The 19,843-nt window shown below is 33.7% G+C and overlaps 1 protein-coding gene across 1 annotated transcript in view; it reads right to left on the reverse strand.

Moving 5' to 3' along the window:
- Nucleotides 1-4,260: 4,260 nt before the first annotated feature.
- LOC132731036 (otoferlin-like) overlaps nt 4,261-19,843 on the reverse strand; it is a gene marked incomplete at both ends in the record, with an annotated part of 35,422 nt that continues 19,839 nt past the window's right edge. The window contains 12 exon segments of the mRNA XM_060717134.1: nt 4,261-4,520; nt 5,229-5,421; nt 5,588-5,740; nt 6,616-6,732; nt 8,347-8,544; nt 9,233-9,531; nt 9,954-10,062; nt 10,605-10,819; nt 11,656-11,842; nt 12,346-12,532; nt 13,110-13,150; nt 13,919-14,034. Of these exon segments, the coding sequence (XP_060573117.1) occupies nt 4,261-4,520; nt 5,229-5,421; nt 5,588-5,740; nt 6,616-6,732; nt 8,347-8,544; nt 9,233-9,531; nt 9,954-10,062; nt 10,605-10,819; nt 11,656-11,842; nt 12,346-12,532; nt 13,110-13,150; nt 13,919-14,034 (2,075 nt within the window).

Below are 19,843 nucleotides of genomic sequence, written 5' to 3' on the forward strand. Positions count from 1 at the left end.
AATAAAAACAAACGCTTTTCTTAAGCTTTCGACGTTTTAAGTCTTCTTCAGAAAAAATTGACGTTTATAACATAAACATTTTTTTTTTTTCAAAAATCTATAAAATTTCTAAAAAATTTTAATATCAACACAGTAAAGGTCATATGGGGACTTTCCAACTTTACTGGTGGAGGAAGACCCCACATGCCCCCCGGTGCATTATTTCAGGAACGAACAGGACCATGAGTAGAACCCTAACCAGCATTCCGTAAGCTAGCTGGATAGCTTCCTCACATTAAAGAATCCAAAGTCCCTGGCGGGATTCAAACTAACAGTGGTGAAGGGCAAGTGGTTTGAAGTCAACAACCTTAACAACTCAGTCAGGGACCCCCCTAGAATTTTAATTAAGTTGCATTGGTTTCAAAATTAATTTATATGTTATGTACATGTACTTTTACTACAGAATGTATACTTGATACAATAAAGAAACAATCTATAGACAAAACAAGCAAAATTAAACAGAAACATTGAGATAATTAGATCTGACAGAAAAAAAAAGGAAACGGCTAATACAAACTAGAGGATGCTTTTGTAAAAAAGCGCATGTCTCCCCCACTGCTGAGAATAACTGTGAATGGAAACAGGAATGGAAATGGAGATAAGATAATGTAAATACCCGGTAGTCACTTCAATGAAGGCTGTCTATGGAGAAAATGACCAATGGTCACTGTGACCTTAACCTTTGACCTACTGACCCCATAAACAAGAGGGATCATCTGCTCAATAAGACCAATCATCCTATGAAGTTTGAGGGTTGTAGGTCTAAAGGAACTCTAGTTATCATCCGGAAAGGAGAAATTAACCAACGGTCGCTGTGACCTTGACCTTTGACCTACTGACCATTAAAACAATAGGGATCATTTGATTAATAAGACCAATCATCCTATGAAGTTTGAGGTCTGTAGGTCTAAAGGAACTCTAGTTATCATCCGGAAACGAGAAATTGACCAACGGTCACTGTGACCTTGACCTTTGAACTACTGACCCCAAAAACAATAGGGATCATCTGCTCAATAAGACCAATCATCCTATGAAGTTTGAGGTCTGTAGGTCTAAAGGAACTCTAGTTATCATCCGGAAACGAGAAATTGACCAACGGTCAGTGTGACCTTGACCTTTGACCTACTGACCCCAAAAACAATAGGGATCATCAGCTCTATTAGACCAATCATCCTATGAAGTTTGAGGGCTGTAGGTCAAAAGGAACTCTAGTTATCATCCGGAAACAAGAAATTGACCAACGGTCACTGTGACCTTGACCTTTGAACTACTGACCCCAAAAACAATAGGGATCATCTGCTCAATAAGACCAATCATCCTATGAAGTTTGAGAGCTGTAGGTCAAAAGGAACTCTAGTTATCGTCCGGAAACGAAGAATGGACGGACGGACTGACGGACGGACGGACTGACGGACGGACTGACGGACGGACGGACTGACGGACGGACAGGGCAAAAACAATATGTCTCCCCCCGAGGTGGGGGAGACATAATTACCCCTTGGTTACTGGACCCTAGGCTAGTCTTAAAATAAACAAGATTTCTAGTTTGAGCCTTTACAGAACAAAGAACTAAACTATTGCCTATTTTTTTTACCTTGAAACACCAAACGTCACTTTTGAGTTCAACCTTTTAGAATAACCTTGACTTTTGGGGCTTACCGTATCAGGGTCGAAGGACAACCCATTGTCATATTAAAGTTAAAATGATTTGAAAGAAAGTTGTTAGAAGAAAAAATTCATGAAGAAAGTAGTGAAATAGCCATGTTGAATTGCTGATGGAATAAAGGATGGCATAGAGAAATAAATGAAGATTAACTCTGTTTTTCGTGACAGAACTTTCCTACGAGTTTTCAAAATAAGTGCATAATATTATACGTTAGCCTGAATATGACATGTATAATAAAAATGATACATGTAAAAATTATGTCATTATTATTCAAAACACAAAAAAACAAGAGCCGGTTGAACCCGGTGATGCTCCCCGAATAGGTTTTGGACAGTTATATGAGTTATATCACAGAAAAAGTTCAAAGTGTAAAAATAACCCAAATGTTGTGCACGACACATTGTCTCAATAATTATGGTGATCATTTTTGTGAAATAGTTGTAAAATCCAACTTCAAAAAACGAAGTTATGGGCCGGACACAATTTTACTGCAAGGTCATGCTGTGACCTAGACCTTCAAGGAAGTGACCCAAATATTGCGCGCGACACGTTGTCTCAATATGGTGATCAATTCTGTGTAATACTTTTAAAATCCAACTTCAAATAACAAAGTTATGGGCCGGACACGATTTTGCTGCAAGGTCATGCTGTGACCTTGACCTTCAAGGTAGCGAGCCAAATGTTGCGCGCGACACGTCGTCTCAATATGGTGATCATTTCTGTGAAATATTTTTAGAATCCGACTTCAAATAACAAAGTTATGGGCCAAACACAATTTTGCTGCAAGGTCATGCTGTGACCTTGACCTTCAAGGAAGTGACCCAAATGTTGCGCACGACACGGCGTCTCAATATGGTGATCATTTCTGTGAAATATTTTTAAAATCCGACTTCAAATAACGAAGTTATGGACCGGACACGATTTTGCTGCAAGGTCATGCTGTGACCTTGACCTTCAAGGAAGTGACCCAAATATTGCTCGCGACATGTCGTCTCAATATGGTGATCATTTCTGTGAAAAAGTTTTAAAATCCAACTTCAAATAACAAAGTTATGGGCCGGACACGATTTTGATGCAAGGTCATGCTGTGACCTTGACCTTCAAGGTAGCGACCCAAATGTTGCGCACGACACGTCGTCTTAATATGGTGATCATTTCTGTGAAATATTTTTAAAATCCGACTTCAAATAATTAAGTTATGGACCGGACACGATTTTGCTGCAAGGTCATGCTGTGACCTTGACCTTCAAGGTAGCGAGCCAAATGTTGCGCGCGACACGTTGTCTCAATATGGTGATCATTTCTGTGAAATAGTTTTAAAATACGACTTCAAATAACAAAGTTATGGACCGGACATGAATTCGGGACGTACGTACGTACGGACGGACGGACAACCCGACGACTATATGCTCCCCCGAAATTTTTCGGGGAGCATAAAAAGATATTCCAAATATACTACAAGTTGTAAAAACATAATACATATTACATTGTACATTTTTTTTTAACTAAATAAACATTATTTATAATCTGTAAGTTAGGCCATAGAAAATTAATCTTTAGACTCTCATCCAGGTTTCAAGAAATAATTGGGGCGGGTGGGTGGAATTTATAATTTATAACTTATTTTATCCATCACTTTTAAGACCTGAAAAAACAGAAATGTATGAATAAACAAGTGTTTAAGGCTTTTCAACTGGCAAAATTTTTCAAATATATTGATGAACGTCGCATCATTTCCACCCAGATTTTGATCAAAACTAAACCCAAACCAATCACAAACAGTTTTCTTGTTTACTGCATCATATATTTCACATATGACGAACATTTTGACAATTTTACTGATCGAAAACGAACGTTTTTAAAATCTTGATCACTAGGCGCTGTAAACCTCAGTCTGATTTTTATGCGTTCGTCCCGCGAATATTCGACCACGATTTTCGGACTAATTTTCGTCCACAGACGTCTGCGAAATGAACAATTTTTTTTTATGAAAATAAATTATTTTGGAGCGGAAAGATTTTGATACGGGCGGGCGAGGATGAGAGTCTAAAAATTAATTTTCTGTGGCCTTATACATGGTGTAGAATATTATATGTGTAAGAAAAACTTATTATATTCAGTTGTTAAGGTTTTAAGACCAGTGAATACATGCTAAACATGGGAATCCTACACTTTTCCTATATGTAACAGAAAATGAAGAAATCATGAAAAATAGAAACATTAATATGATGAAATTAAGAGTTGTAAAGGTATCTAGTCATTTATCAAAAACCCTCATCTCGAAGAATGAAAAATCTTTAAGTAATTTTAAAAAATGTATCCTCGTGTTCGGTTTTTCCATGGGTACAAGAGCAATGTCGCTGACGTAAACTAAGTAGTGTTTACAACACAATTCAGACATCCAAAAAATCACATAACCAGATTCACGTTTGTGCACAGAACTTATTTATACCGGAAAACGGTGAATCCACGAAAAGAAAACCGCCCATGAAAATACCTGATGTGGGGATAATATCTAAATGGATGTACAACAAGATATCTAGCAGTATTATTACCACTTTATCCTGATCAAACACCTCGACAATAATGGTTGGCGGGCTCTCTGCGATCTCTTGCATCAGACCGTACATCGTGACCTCGTGTATAATCAACATCTCATCCCACGTCGGACTGAGTGTCTCCTCTATCACCTGGGTACATACAGACTGGTCTCCAAACGCTATACGAGCAAATGGATCCGACAGTCCCGAGGCATCTGAACCAATCAAACTTCTCGCTTGATACATGTGACCTCGTAATTGGAACACCTGCTTCTCTGTAAGCATTTTACAATTCATAGGCATATTTTTAAAAGATGACATTCAGTAAGATCCAATACAATGGAAAGTTTATGTAACACTTTCTGCAAAGTTTGCCAGCATCAGATAACTCTTAACAGATACAAACAAAGTAATATTTAAGATTTGTCTCCCTTGCTTACATTTGTTAGTGTCACATCACCAATTGTGAGCAAAAATATAGATGCACAAAGACTTGCTGTATGTACAAAGTCAACTCACTCATAGTTTTGCTATAACTTATCTAAAAGACTTATACTATCAACTGAACCGCATTTTGATTCTGATTTTCAGGAATATAATGATAAATTGATGAGCGCATTATCTTATATCACCTATTGCTACAATTGTTACTAACTAACACTTTTTTAAGAATATAATAGAAAGACATGTAAGTAAAAACTTAAAATTTATCCCCAAAAATGAACTTAATACACCGTCTTAATCACAGCTAATTAGCTTGCTAATGAGGGCACTGATTTTACATTTTTTCTTTCTGGTATGTTTGATTCTAATTGTTCGGCAAGATTCAAACTCAAAGAGTTGAAGAGTATTTGATTGTTATAAAATTAAGTCACACATTGGTCACAAAATTTCAGATATTGTCATAGGTTAACTCCTATTAAATCATATAAGGAGTTAACCCGTTACTGCACCAAAGTGACAATATGGAAATCAGCAATTACCTGTATAGGATATAAGAGGCGGGGGCACACACTGAGGTTTGATGGACAGTTTCAGTGGCTTACTCTCCTCATAGCCATGTGGTAAACCAGCCAGGTAATCTTTCTTGTGTTTACTCAAGCCTAACCACAGGTAAACTTGAAGTTTGGCTTGGATTGACCAACCTGCTTGGCTGCTAGCTTTCTTTCCTGGTAACTGAAAACATGTCATGTGAACGTTCATAACAGAGAAGTTTCTGTATACCTGTGAAATTTACAGTAATATTTGTTGTTTGATTTCTATATAGATTTATTTTTGCAAAATCTCTAATGCCGCAAAACTTGTTCCATCACAAAAATTTCTGATTTTACAATAAGCTTACCTTAAGCAGAAGAGTTTTCACTTTTCCGCAATCTCTGCCACATTCCTCGTCCACAATGGAGTAAACAATATCACGAGCTTGTAGCCTTTGGTAGGCGATCCTTTTATTACCACTCACTAGCCATATAAATATATCCGGTAATGCGTGCTGCGGCTAAAACAATAAGAAAATTAGAAAATTTAAAAGCAAATAATATCATTATTGCAATCTAAAGTAATTAATGTGTCAGTTAACATTTGCAGAAAATAGAGTTAACATAGAAATCTATTGCCTCTTTTGCTTTTTCTACCCATTCTTACATTGAAAATCAAAAAAATCTTAATTGTCAATAACAGTTCTTTTGTAAGTGCATTTACAAGTTCCTGTTAGGAATAACTGAGTTAATCTTGTCATTAAATGGTCCTTACATATTCAAACATGAGGAAATAACAATTATAAGATAGCCAAATGTGTCAATTTTAATTTGCCCATAATTTTTTTTTTCACAATTGTACCGAGATACTCTATGAATAGAATGGAAAATGTCAATGACTTCATTTTAAGGCAGAAAGTCTGGCACTTCAATATATGTAATTAGAAGGTGAATTAATAGACAAATTTGCATAAATGATCAGGAATCTACAGCTTTCTGTTTACATAAGAAATAGCTGGAGATACACAAGGGGGGTAGAATATACCCTACATTTGAACATCCAACAATATCAACCCTAGACAATCAATTATATCAAGTTAGAAAACCTCTTTGGGGACTTAAATGTGGTAAAAAATCATATTCTTTGCACAGAAGCCAATTCACAGCTCTAAAACCATTAACATTAAGCAAGGAAAAACTCAGTTTGAGAAAAACAGGTTATTCTTAGTGAACAAAAACACAATTAAGCAAGTCCCTAAAGAAAGAAGCACCAAGGCATAATTCCAAATAAAGGAGAACATTAACAAGGGATTATTGAGAAAAATTTCTATGTGTATCAATAATTTATTTATTTATAAAATTCTTCTTTAATAGAAGAACTATTTAAAACAAGTACCTCTTGCATAAGACCTTTAATTTTCTGTAAATACTGCATTGCTGAGCGTATTTTATCTTTCAGGTTGCTCTTTGCTGTAGTGGCCTTCATGGTCCGAGACAATGTCGACATCTGGTCCTTTAAAAACAATCATCATACATTTGATATTTGATAGAAAATTACACCCCCTTTATATCTGCTTGACAAAGTTTTTATTGTATTATAAGCCAATGCTAGTTAACCCTTTACCACATATATACGCGAAACAACACACTTTCTTTTAAGACTGAGCATGTCGTTACAAAGGCAATGGTCCAGTCAACATTTGTGCCAAGTTTGATTAGTATTGAAGCATTTTTCATAGTTTCATAGCAGTTTGAACTTGTAACAGGAGGCTTTTCGATGAAAACGGCCATTTTTCACAATATGCTCATGAGGGAAAGGGTTAAAGAAGTTTCCAATTATAAACAGTAGAAAATTGAGAGGCAGAAAGTTTACAGTCTGGTATTTTATACAAAAATAACTTTTTTCATTTCATAAAATTGGTTTATTGGTGAAATTTAAAAACAAACCACTTTAAATTGTGACAAAATACAATCAATAGTCACACTTTAAAAACATTTTAGTAAAATCTCTTTTTTTTATCAAATTATAATAAGAAATATGGGAATCAGTTGACAGCATCAACTACAAAATAATAAGCCAGATATTGCATTCTTGGTTTCATATTGTGTTTCCCGGAGAAATTATTAACTATGTAATGTCCTTCTTGCACTGGTTTAACCACCTTTTTAATTTTAGAAATGGAAGATATTAAAACAAGAAATGTCAAACAACACAATATGCCCCATTTCAAGCCTTTGAATAATACTATTGGTAAAACTGATACAGAAATATGCCATAAATGGGTACATGGAAGTGTTTAGTAATGACCAATCAATATGTGAAATATGAATGCTTTTTGATAAATAGTTTTCAAGATAATGAGCAATAACTATTCTGACAATTAAGGTCCCTGTGACCTTGACCTAGAAATTCCAAAATCATTATGTGAAATATGAAGACTTTGTGATAAATACTTTTTAACCTTTTACCTCATATAGACGTTTTTGACAGTTTTTCAACCTACTTTTTAGAGGCCTCAAATTGTGAAAAAAAAATGCCTTATTTAGACCCTAAACACTGTTTTTCATTTGAGAAATGCCGCCCCCTATCAAAAAGGTATATCAAGGAGGTGCCAGAGGGGGGATGTGCCCCCAAGAAAATTTTGGACTTGTGAGAGGCTAAAAATGGCCTTAGATCAATCTAAAGGTAACATGCAATCAACGCTGAAAAGCCTTTTACTTAATGAGAAGTTGCAGCACTTTGACATCAGTTTTGATGGAAAAAACAATGCAATCGTGATTTTTTTGTCAATTTTGAGATTTCCCCCCCATTGCCATGATACCAGGGAATTTAAGAAGGAGCATGCTGTTACAAAGGCTATGGTCCAGTCAACATTTGTGCCAAGTTTGATCAGTAATGAAGCATTTTTTTATAGTTTCATAGCATTTGAACTTGTAACAGGAGGATTTTCAATGTAATAGCCATTTTACACAATATACTCATGCAGTAAAAGGTTAAGATAATCAGTGGAATCCATTTGATCGACAGATGGACAGACAAACAGACAGACAAACCGACAGACATTAGCAAAACAATATACCTCCTCGAAAGGGGGGCATAATTTATAACAAATATATATGAACTTACAAGTTCCCTGACTAATAATTTATGCCGTTCTTTATCAAGTCTTGTTTTACCAGCCGACCCTCCTCCCCCGGTTCCTTTTACAAGGGAGACAAATTTTGAACATGCTGCACCTAACTCCTCAAACACCCCTCGTAAACGTTTTTCAGGAAATGGCTGTTCCTGTGATATCATCTCATTCACTTCAGCTATTCCATCTTCCTGCAATACAACATAAAAATCAAATGCCATAGATTTATAGAATAAAAATAGTAGAATTGGCAGCATGGTCAAGTGGTGAACACATCAGACTATAATCTAATGATCACTAGCGGCATGAATTCAAACCCCGTCAGGGGCAAGTTGTTGTTTACTTGTGCAAAAAACTTTAAACTCATTGCTCAGTACTGGTTGGTTCCAGAAGGAAGAGATTCGAAAGTGTGTTTTTAAGCTAAAATCTTCCTACACAATCAAATTAACATAAATTCTGTATAAACCAAAACAACAGAAAGCATAAGTTACACAAAATGTATTTTTCATTCTGTATCCAGCAATCATAAGAAATGTTTCTTTTCATAATTTGGCATTTTAACAAAGTAAGCATAATCAAGTTATTGAATGAAAAGATATGTCAAGGCCTTAAAGAAAGCAATTTTGTTGTTGTTGTTGTTGTACTTGCATACATAAATATTTCAATATATATAACAAAACAGTTATCTAAGGATTGCTGACTGTTCAGGTTCAAAACCCTGTCAGGGACAAGCCTATGTTTCCTAGAGCAAGAAACATTAAATAGATTGCTTACTACAGGTGCTTAGAACTGGTTGGTTCCAGGAACAAACTCAAATGTGCTTCTTTACTAAGTTTCCACCACAATCAAACTAAAATATTCTGTGTAAACAAAACAAACCAGTTTTTCTGCAATTTTTTCGAGGATATTTGTGTTGTACATCCTCCGTCTATGATCCTCAAACATCTCCCTCACATACACGCACGGTTTCTCCTCATAGAATGGTAAGTGATAGTATACTTTATCTCTGGTTGTAGGCTTCAGTGGCGAGGTGTTGCTGTACCATTTTGGGGCATCAGCAGGCCGGGAACCATCAGGATGATCTTCCTGCACATCTTCCTCCTCTTCCGACGTATCATCACTTGACGAGTCACGTCTTGTTGGCGGGTTGTAACCATCTAATACATTACCCGCATTACCTTTTAACAAAAAATATTATTATTTATCACATAAACCAAGGCGCAGGAGTGTTATGTAGGCACGTCAATGAAAAATGACTGTTCTTAACTGTAAACCCGGTCTTATTTTGGATATGTGATCAATAGAATTTTTAGAACTCATGGAAAAAAAACAAAAATATTATTTAAATTAACTCCATCAATAAGATTTAATATTAAATCTACACTCATTCAATATTCTCTATATATTAAAACCATGTTCTTGCATAGAGATTAGATTATAGAAAAGTATATAATCTGCCTGCAAGCTTCATTTTGATTGATTTTTGAGAAACTGAAATTGTCCCGATTCCTAATCTAGTTTTTATTCACATCTTTGATCAAAAGACACATTATTTTATATCATGTTTCTTCATATAATTTTTTTTTTATTGTGTTCTTACCGATACTCATCTCAAAATGTACAGGTTTATCACCAATCTTTCTCTCAATCATTGAGGCCTCCAGGAAACAACCAAACAAGAAATACTCCTCATAGCGACCAGTAGCGTTCTGCAACATAAGTAAAATATTATAGACAATTTCATCCCCTGCATAACTCCTTAATGGGCCCCAAAGAGATGACATAGCTATAATCAAGGCTTATTAATGTACAAGGCCATAAGTTCAGTTGAAACTTCATCGACTGCAAACTTTTTAAGGGAGATTCAACAAAAACCTTCACCTTACAAGGTTAAGTCTTGTTTAATTTTTCAATTAAAATAAAAGGTGAACACTTATTTCAACAGATTGAATAGTCAAAAATAATAAGCAATTTTTGCAGTATCAGCTTAAAATCTTATGAGATAGACTTTCGATTTTAAAGTTTTGAATAAATTTGTGTTCAATGAAGATGATGGGAATTCTAAGCTAATCATATTTCATAAGGTATCATTATGTAATTCACTAGTTAGACAGCGGAAGACAATTTGTGTTGTCACAAGATATATTTATGTTTATCAACAGCAATTTGGCTTGTAAAATATTAAAAAATTTGTTCCTTTTTTGGCTATCAAATGTATTTGTCCTTTACAAAAAGTCTTCACAATACTTACATCAGGCAGAGGCATGGTTGGTTCCACTTCAACAGATGCTGGTCCCCCTTCCATGGCATCTAATATATCTGTCTTGATAGAAACTAAGACACGCCCCCTGTAAGACACACCCTCACCCAGGCCATCATTTAAATGGTTGTGCTCACCAAGGAAATGATAATCTCTAATCGAACCATACAGGTTGATCCAGGAAGGACCAAATGTGGGAACAAAACCTGGGAAACAGAAGAATTATAGATTTATGTACTCTTAATAAGAGTCTGCAAAATAAAAAGGTAGAGTCTTCTTTATCATGCACGACACATCAAAGATGCATTTGGTTTTTTATGGTTTACGTTTGAGTCACTGTGACCAAAATTGAAACAGAGCCATCCACCTTCCATAGACTAGCTAGTTGGCTTCATTCAAAACACCAACAAATGCAAAGTCTTAAGCAGGATTCAAGCCTACGACAGTATCAAATATCTTATTCAAAATCTATATGATGCATGTCAGGCCAATAGTAACTGCTATGAACATAGCTATGCTATAAATAAGTGGTAATATTGCTGCCTTTCAAATAAATAAACATTTTTCTTTTTGTACTGGAAAATAACAAAATGATATTTTGGTACTACTACTTCTTGCTGCCTCAACATCTACTGCCTTAATTTTTAGAAGGTGCTTTGAGAAATGATGTGTAACAGAATATTAAAAGAATGCAAAATTCAGTTAAAGATGATAGCATAATTATACATTTCAAAATATTTCTATCAAATAACATAAATAAAACAAGTAAAGCTGAAAACAAAATATAATTGTAAAGTTAGTAAGAGATTGTCTTGTCGTTTCACCTCGCTGGCCGCTGACCGTTAAATACAATCAAAGTTACAAGACGGGAACTGTTGACCGTGAACAACAGGTGACCACTAAACAGATTTATGAAATAGAGTGATTTTCATCGGGGGCGTCACAAAATGGCTGTTCAGGTCAGGTCATTACCGAAAAGAGGTGACCATTAGTTGAGGTTTGACTGTATTATATTTAATACATGAATTGATTAAACTTAAACCTTTCTCTCCCTCGTTTTCTATTTTGGCGAGATCCACGTAGTGGGTTCCTATAATATCATCATTCACTCTGTGACTGTCCTTCAATTGAATCTTGATTCGTCGACACAGGGGCGGGAACATCTCGGAAAACACGAGCTGTTCATTCCAGTGTGGCTCATATGACCCTTTCTTCACACTTGTGCGGCCCTGAAAATTTCAAACAGCTAAGTCAGTAAAGGCACATGACTTCTGTGTTTTTTTATCATATTCTTTAGGAATACTGAATTTTTCTAATACTGACAATCAGTTTTTACAGATATGATACATATGTATCAATATATGTGAAGAGTTTACTGTAAACATTTTACAAGCATTAAAATGTCAACCCTTCTTTAGATCAACTTTGTAAAAATCTAGTTCCAGGCAAAATTGCAGAGGTTCTCTTTCATAACCATTTATCTTATTTTCCTAAAACAAAGCATTTCTCATACTATTTTAAGAAATTATAGTGCTTTTAAAAAGGAGATACATCATTAGAATTGAATAAAGGAGTTGAAATTCTTCGAGATTTATCATATATATTTCACCTTCTTACATATTTTCAAGTTTTCAGCAAAATACAGTCATGTTTTAAACTTGTTAAAATGTTTTTCTTTTGTTTTCTATATTTCTGATCCATACAAAAAGTTTGAATATTTAATTCAACTAACTTTATGCCCCGCAAATGAAACTTGAACATAAGGATCAACAAGGTCCTTTCCTTCCCCGGTCAGGGCTTTCTTCACACTTGCCATTACACTGGTGTTCATTTTTGGCAGCCCCTCTGCTCGGTAAATCTTGACAGTAAAGTTTGCTCTTTGTCTGTCAGCCGGTACCCCATCAGGTAACAAAAGATTGCTGGAAAAAAAATAAGAAAAAAAAAAATTATCAGGTGAAATAACTAGTCATATACAGATGGGTGAAATAATTAAACTCAACTCAAAGCAAATCTAAGCATATCTTTGGTTATTGTACACTGCAAAATTAAATATCAAAGTAAAAACAAGTACATGTATATAGATATTACTATAGATAACTAGATTGATAAGAATTACAGACTTAAATAGAAAGTCTGATAAATAATCTTAACATAAAAATTTGGTAGAAATTATTGGCAATTCACAAAAAAGTGAATTAATAGTAAGCAATCATTTTTAAGTCAATAAATATGTTATCATTAATCAATATCAAATATTGTACAGCATAGAAGTTCTGTATACAATGTCATATGCTAACACAATCAGGAACGGTGATGGTGACCTTGCATGTTAAAATACACTTAACAAACCTATGCATAATCATACTAGTTATTTATCTGCAATGAATTAAAACATTTCTGCTATACACTCGATACTAGATTTTGCTCCGCCCATAGTTAAAGTTAATTTTCATTTATGAATTAATTCTAAAGTAAAATATTTCTGACTAAACTTACGCTTCAATATCATCATCATCTTTATCTGTCCTTGGTGGAACCTAAAACATAAAACAAATGAGCCATGTCAAGACAAAACCAACATAATGGGTTTGCGACCAGCATGGATCCAGACCAGCCTGCGCATTCGCGCAGTCTGATCAGGATCCATGCTGTTCACTTACAAACCATATGACAAGTAGAGAAACTGATAGCGAACAGCATGGATCCTGATCAGACTGCGCGGATGTGCAGGCTGGTCTGGATCCATGGTGGTCGCAAACGCACTATGTTGGTTTTGTCGTGACACGGCTCAAATTTCATATGATACATATTTTACCATGTTAAGCTACAAACATCCTCAAAAATATATATATATTTTAATGTAAAACTTCCTCTAATAATAGAGATTTTAACATCCCTTACAAGATTCTAACCCAATGAGGTGATGGTAAGTAACTTAATGTTAGTTTAATATACAGAATTTAAATTAGTTCGATTGTGTAGGAAGCTTTAAGTTTTTAGACACACTCTCGAATTTGTTCCTAGAACCAACCACTATTGCGCAATGATTGTACAGTTTAATGCTCAAGGAAAAAATGTCTTGCCCCTGACGAACCTACACAGCAAAATTTCCTTATATTACTAGTCTTATACATAAACAACTTGGTCATGTTGCCACATTCCATTTGAAAAGATAGAAATCCGACAATTTTAATTCAATTTGTTGATTGTCACAATGTGTCAAGGTCATATGGAGACTTTGATTATCAATAGAACAGCTCATTTAAATATATTTCAATACATGTATATAGGCATATAACAAATACCTTGACAGAGTCACCTTTGCCGATTACAGCAATATCACATTTGAGATAACCTTTGACCCCTGCACTCATGTCCTCAGGGTCCATTAACATCGCCCATTTATGGTAAAACTGGTGATCTGTAAAAATCAAACAAAAACATATTTCTATATTATGCATGTATTTTCCTTGCTGCCAAATAGTAGTATTTCTTTTATTTTTCTTTAAATTCCATAATATTTTACATAGTAACTGTTTTAATTTGCATAAAAATGGTCATTCTGACCATATCTTTACATATAAATGTTATGCATTACAAAAAACAATTTACTTAAGGGTTAACAAGAATACTGGTTACTCAGAAGAATTCATTAACATAGCAATAAAAATTGTCTTTAAGGAAAACTATGAAAAAAATGTTTGTTCTATTTTAAGCCTGTATAACCTTGACCCAATAAATGCAAGTATAGAGGTATAACCAACAAACAAAATTTGTAAGTTATCAGTCACTAAAAAGAAAGTGTTATGAGTAAGTATGGCAAGTGTGACAAAAGGACAAAGCCCTCGAAACGTTGGAGATAGAAAAGTTTGTGTAGTAGATAATTATAAAAGGACAAACAGAAAGATGGAAAGACAAAGGAAGAAAAGAAAAACTGGCAGTGACAATTCAGTAAAGACTTCAAAATGTCAAGGTTAGCAGACTGTATGTATCATTTTCTGTGGTGGTACTGTTTTCATTCAGCCCTTTCATCGGTTTGTGTTCTCTTGAAACAACCTTTGAGGGTTTCGAAAGTAAAATTACTAATAAATGTATCTTCTGCTATTGAGAGTTATTACCTTTTGCCACCAGTATAGAGCCAGGTCAGTCAGTGCATCTGTGCAGTCTGACCAGGCTGGTACCTCAATTTTTGTATTGCTATATAAAATCCCATAAACTTTGAATGAACTGTTCCAAATTCAAAGCAGGGAAAGTCCATTATAAAAATTCGGAAGGTTCAGGTAAAGTTTACTCATTTGTAGAATAATAAAATTGCCCCCTCAAATCAATATAATGTATTTTCTTTAACATTATGAGCCATGGGAATAGACAAAAGATAGAATTTGAGATATTGCATCAAATTCACTATGAGTTATACTTTATATTGTGGTTCATTCAGACTTTTAATATATCAATAGAGAAAAGAGAGAATCTTATATCAAAGGTATAGAATCTAGGAAAGAAGCCTTTCAGATTTAAATAAAGAATACTATGCCATATAATTTCAAAACAATAGGAAGTTATTGCGTGCTGATTTGGAAGTAGATGATACTGTAATATCCATAAATTGCAATTTTAAAATAATGTGTTATAGGTATTGCAATTCTAAAATGATTATGTTTATCTTGCATTATTGCAATTTGAATATGTTACAATAATTGTAATTCTAAAATAATGTTGCATGTATTGCAAGTTTAAAATGTTTAAGTTACATTATTGCAATTTGAATATGTGACATAAATTGCAATTCTAAAATAGTGTTATATGTATAGCAATTCTAAATTATGTTATGTGTATGACACTTCTAAATAATATGACATGAATTCAAATTCTAAAATATTTTGTCATTTATTGCAATTCTAAAATAATTATGTTATGTGTTATGTAATTCTGAAACATCTATGATAAATGTATGTGTTTTGCAATTCTAAAATAACAAGTTACATGTCTTGTCATTCTTAAATCATTATGTTTTGTGTATTGCAAATATAGAATATAATGTTACATATTCTTTAATAAGAAAATAATTATTTTACAATTGTATTGCAATTCTAAGATAATTATGTTATATGCAAAATATTGAATGTTATGTGTAGATAAAAAGTTCAATAGATAAATAAGCAAGTGCAACTCTTCATCACCATATTTGTGCAACAGTGCAAGATTTCAGACATCCAACATTTAATAACAGACTAAAAGTAAGCGAATTTTTTTAAATCACAACAAATCTCTTTAAAATATGTTGTAAGTTCAACAAAACAACTTGCCCACAAACATGATTAATATCATTGAACAACAAAGTAATGGTTATGTATACCCTCTCTGTTTTACAAAGGACTTTTAAATATCAAATAGATATTTCACATATAAACCTTTCAAAATAATACAAAAAACTCTGATATTCTTTATTAATGGAAAACAAAAAATTGTTAAAAATATTTCGTAGAAGCAAGAAGTTCACATAGTGCAAGAAGTAGTAATGTCTGTTTGTAAACTATAGCCCAAAGTAGTAATGTCTATTTGTAAACAATAGAACAACAAGTAGTAATGTCTTTTTGTAAACTATAGTCATCTATTTTTTAAACTAAATAGCACAAGAAGTAGTTCTGTTTATTAATTTGTTAACTAAAGCATAAGAAGAAATGTCTTTTTCCAAACTTTAGAACAAGAAGTAGTAATGTGTTTGGTAAATAAAAGCCCAAAAAGAAGCTTAACTATAACACTTGAAGAAAAATTTTCATATGGTAGTGAAACAAGAAGTGGTGCAGAATTTTATACAATGGGGAATATTTAGATATACAAATATAAGAAAGTTTAATTTACTTTTTTAGCTTTTATTTAATCTGTAAACACATATAGTTATTAATTAGGCATAATTAAAATCAGAACAAATGTCTATGTGTAATGAAGAGGAAATTTCTTTTTGTAAACTATATCAAAGAAGCAGTAAATAATTATTTGTCTGTTAACTATAGTTCAAAAATTAGAAATGTCTATGTGTAATGAGCTGTAATGTCTGTTGGTAAACTACAGCACAAAAAGTAGTACATGTAATGTCTATATGTAACCTACAGCACAACAGGAAGAAATGTCTATGTGAAATGAAGTAGAAATGTCTGTATGTAAACTACAGCACAAGAAGTAAAAGTGTCTATTTGCTAACTTGTAACAGCACAAGAAGTGGAAATGTCTATTTGCTAACTTGTAACAGCACAAGAAGTAGAAATGTCTATTTGTAAACTTGTAACAGCACAAGAAGTGGAAATGTCTATTTGCTAACTTGTAACAGCACAAGAAGTAGAAATGTCTATTTGTAAACTTGTAACAGCACAAGAAGTAGAAATGTCTATTTGTAAACTTGTAACAGCACAAGAAGTAGAAATGTCTATTTGCTAACTTGTAACAGCACAAGAAGTAAAAATGTCTATTTGCTAACTTGTAACAGCACAAGAAGTGGAAATGTCTTATTTGCTAACTTGTAACAGCACAAGAAGTGGAAATGTCTATTTTCTAACTTGTAACAGCACACGAAGTAAAAGTGTCTATTTGCTAACTTGTAACAGCACAAGAAGTGGAAATGTCTATTTGCTAACTTGTAACAGCACACGAAGTAAAAGTGTCTATTTGCTAACTTGTAACAGCACAAGAAGTAGAAATGTCTATTTGCTAACTTGTAACAGCACAAGAAGTGGAAATGTCTATTTGCTACCTTGTAACAGCACAAGAAGTAAAAGTGTCTATTTGCTAACTTGTAACAGCACAAGAAGTAGAAATGTCCATTTGCTAACTTGTAACAGCACAAGAAGTTGAAATGTCTATTTGCTAACTTGTAACAGCACAAGAAGTAGAAATGTTTATTTGCTAATTTGTAACAGCACAAGAAATGGAAATGTCTACTTGTAAACTTGTAAAGCCCAAGAAATGGAAATGTCTATTTGTTAACTTGTCACACAGCCCAAGAAATGGAAATGTCTATTTGTAAACTTGTAACAGCCCAAAAAATGAAAATGTCTATGTGTATTGAAGTACTTTTATCTGTTTGTAAACTACAGCACAAGGAGTAAACTACAGTACAACTTGAAATCTCTATGTGTAATGAAAAAGTAATGTCTGTAGTAATGTGTATTTGCAAAGTATTAAAATCACAAAAAGTAGAAATGTTAATTTGTAAACTACAGCAAAATAACTAGTGTCTACATGTAGAATGCAACAAAAAGTAATGTCAATTTGTAAAACTACATTGTATTGCCTATTTGTAAATAATAGCAAAAAAAAGAATGTCTATTTATAAATTGCAGCACACAAAATTGTATAGCCTATTTGTAAAATGTCATTAACCAAGATCAAACAATTGACTTCATAGTCTCAATATTGTTATGACAGTTTTGACTTGCTGTCATAACCTAAAGATTTGTAGTGTGTGGGCTGGGGGGGAATTATATTTCCTTATTCAAGAATACTACTTTTTTGCATTATAATCAATATTTCCTTGTATTTGGCACCAGTACTTCATCATACATGTCATAACGTCCCGGATGCCCGGGATTGTCCCGAAAATCGGATGTCTGTCCCGGAGATGTCCCGGGCATCGATTTGATCCCGAAAAAAAAAATCATGATATTTTGCAAAATTTTCATAAATTTTCTTAAACCTTTCACCTCTCGATCGTAAAACATATTCTGACCTGGTACACATAATACACAGGAACGTTGACACTTACAAGTTTACAATATACAGCCCCCCAATTATCGACTGTCGATTCCCCTCGGCAATTAGCTTTCTTCATGCATCGGCAATTAACATTCTCTGTTGAATTCGGCAGCGGTCAATGGTCGGTTTAATTAATGGTTTACGGCCCTTAACAATTATCGTTAATCTATCTATCCCCGATAATCATTAATTTTTATATCAATCGCTAACTTGCCGAAAGTCTAATTATTACAAACAATGTAAATATATCAAATAAAAAATTAAAGGTGTTTGCTGTGTTTGTTTTTATGACTGGAAGAATTGCATTACGTGACATGTAGTAATTATCACGACTTTAAGATATAACGGGTGAACAACATGGCTGCGCCCATTCACCGGGTTTATAACTTACAACTTACTTGCTTTTAGGGAATAATAAATGAAACAAGAAACATGGCAATGCCATGAAACCAGGTTTTCAATAATATCACCATTGTAGATAAATATGTTGTATTTGAAATACAAATACAAGCAACAAACAATGTAACTATGTGCAATGTAAACATGAATAATGTAGGAGGAATTGCCACAGAGGAAGTGTTCACTATAATTATATTCTGTATAAGGAAAAAAAACAAAGGGCCATAATTAAATAAACAAGAACCGGTTGAACCGGGTGATGCTCCCCGAGAAGGTTCTGGACACAGGAAAGTATAAAAAAAATGAACAAAGGGCAAAAACTCCAAAATTAGGCAAAGCGGAGTTATGTTTTTTTGCACTGCACTTCTATTCAATGAGATCTATCTATCTATAAAGTTTCCTGATGATATCAGAGTTATGTCCCGGGTAAAAGTCAAAGTGTAAAAATGAACAAAGGGCAATAACTCCAAAATTAGACCAGGCTTTGTTTAGGTTCTTTAAGCATTGCAGTTCTATCCAATTATATCTAGCTACCTACAAAGTTTCATGTTGATATCTCTAATAGTTTTTAAAGTATTGTCCAGGACAAAAGTCAAAAAGTAAAAATAAACAAAGGGCAATTACTTCAAAATAAGGCAAGGCAGAGTAATGATTCTTAAGCACTGCACTTCCACCCAATGAGACCTATCTATCTACAAAGTTTCATGTTGATATCTCTTATAATTTTAGAGTAATGTCCCAGACAAAGTTCAAAGTGTCAAAATGAACAAAGGGCAATTACTCCAAAAATAGGCAAGGCAGAGTTACGGTTCTTGTGCACTGCACACCTTCTCAATGAGATCTATCTACCTACAAAGTTTCATGTTGATACCTCTTATACTTTTAGAGTTATGTCCCGGACAAAGTTCAAAAAGTAAAATAAACAAAGGGGGATAATTCAAAAATTAGGCAAGGCAGAGTTACGGTTCTTGTGCACTGCACACCTACTCAATGAGATCTATCTACCTACAAAGTTTCATGTTGATACCTCTTATACTTTTAGAGTTATGTCCCGGACAAATTTCAAAGTGTAAAATAAACAA

Source organism: Ruditapes philippinarum, unplaced genomic scaffold (genome assembly GCF_026571515.1).
Source record: "Ruditapes philippinarum isolate M1 unplaced genomic scaffold, ASM2657151v2 ctg13397_1_1_1_1, whole genome shotgun sequence".
In the NCBI taxonomy this organism is placed as follows: Eukaryota; Metazoa; Mollusca; class Bivalvia; order Venerida; family Veneridae; genus Ruditapes; species Ruditapes philippinarum.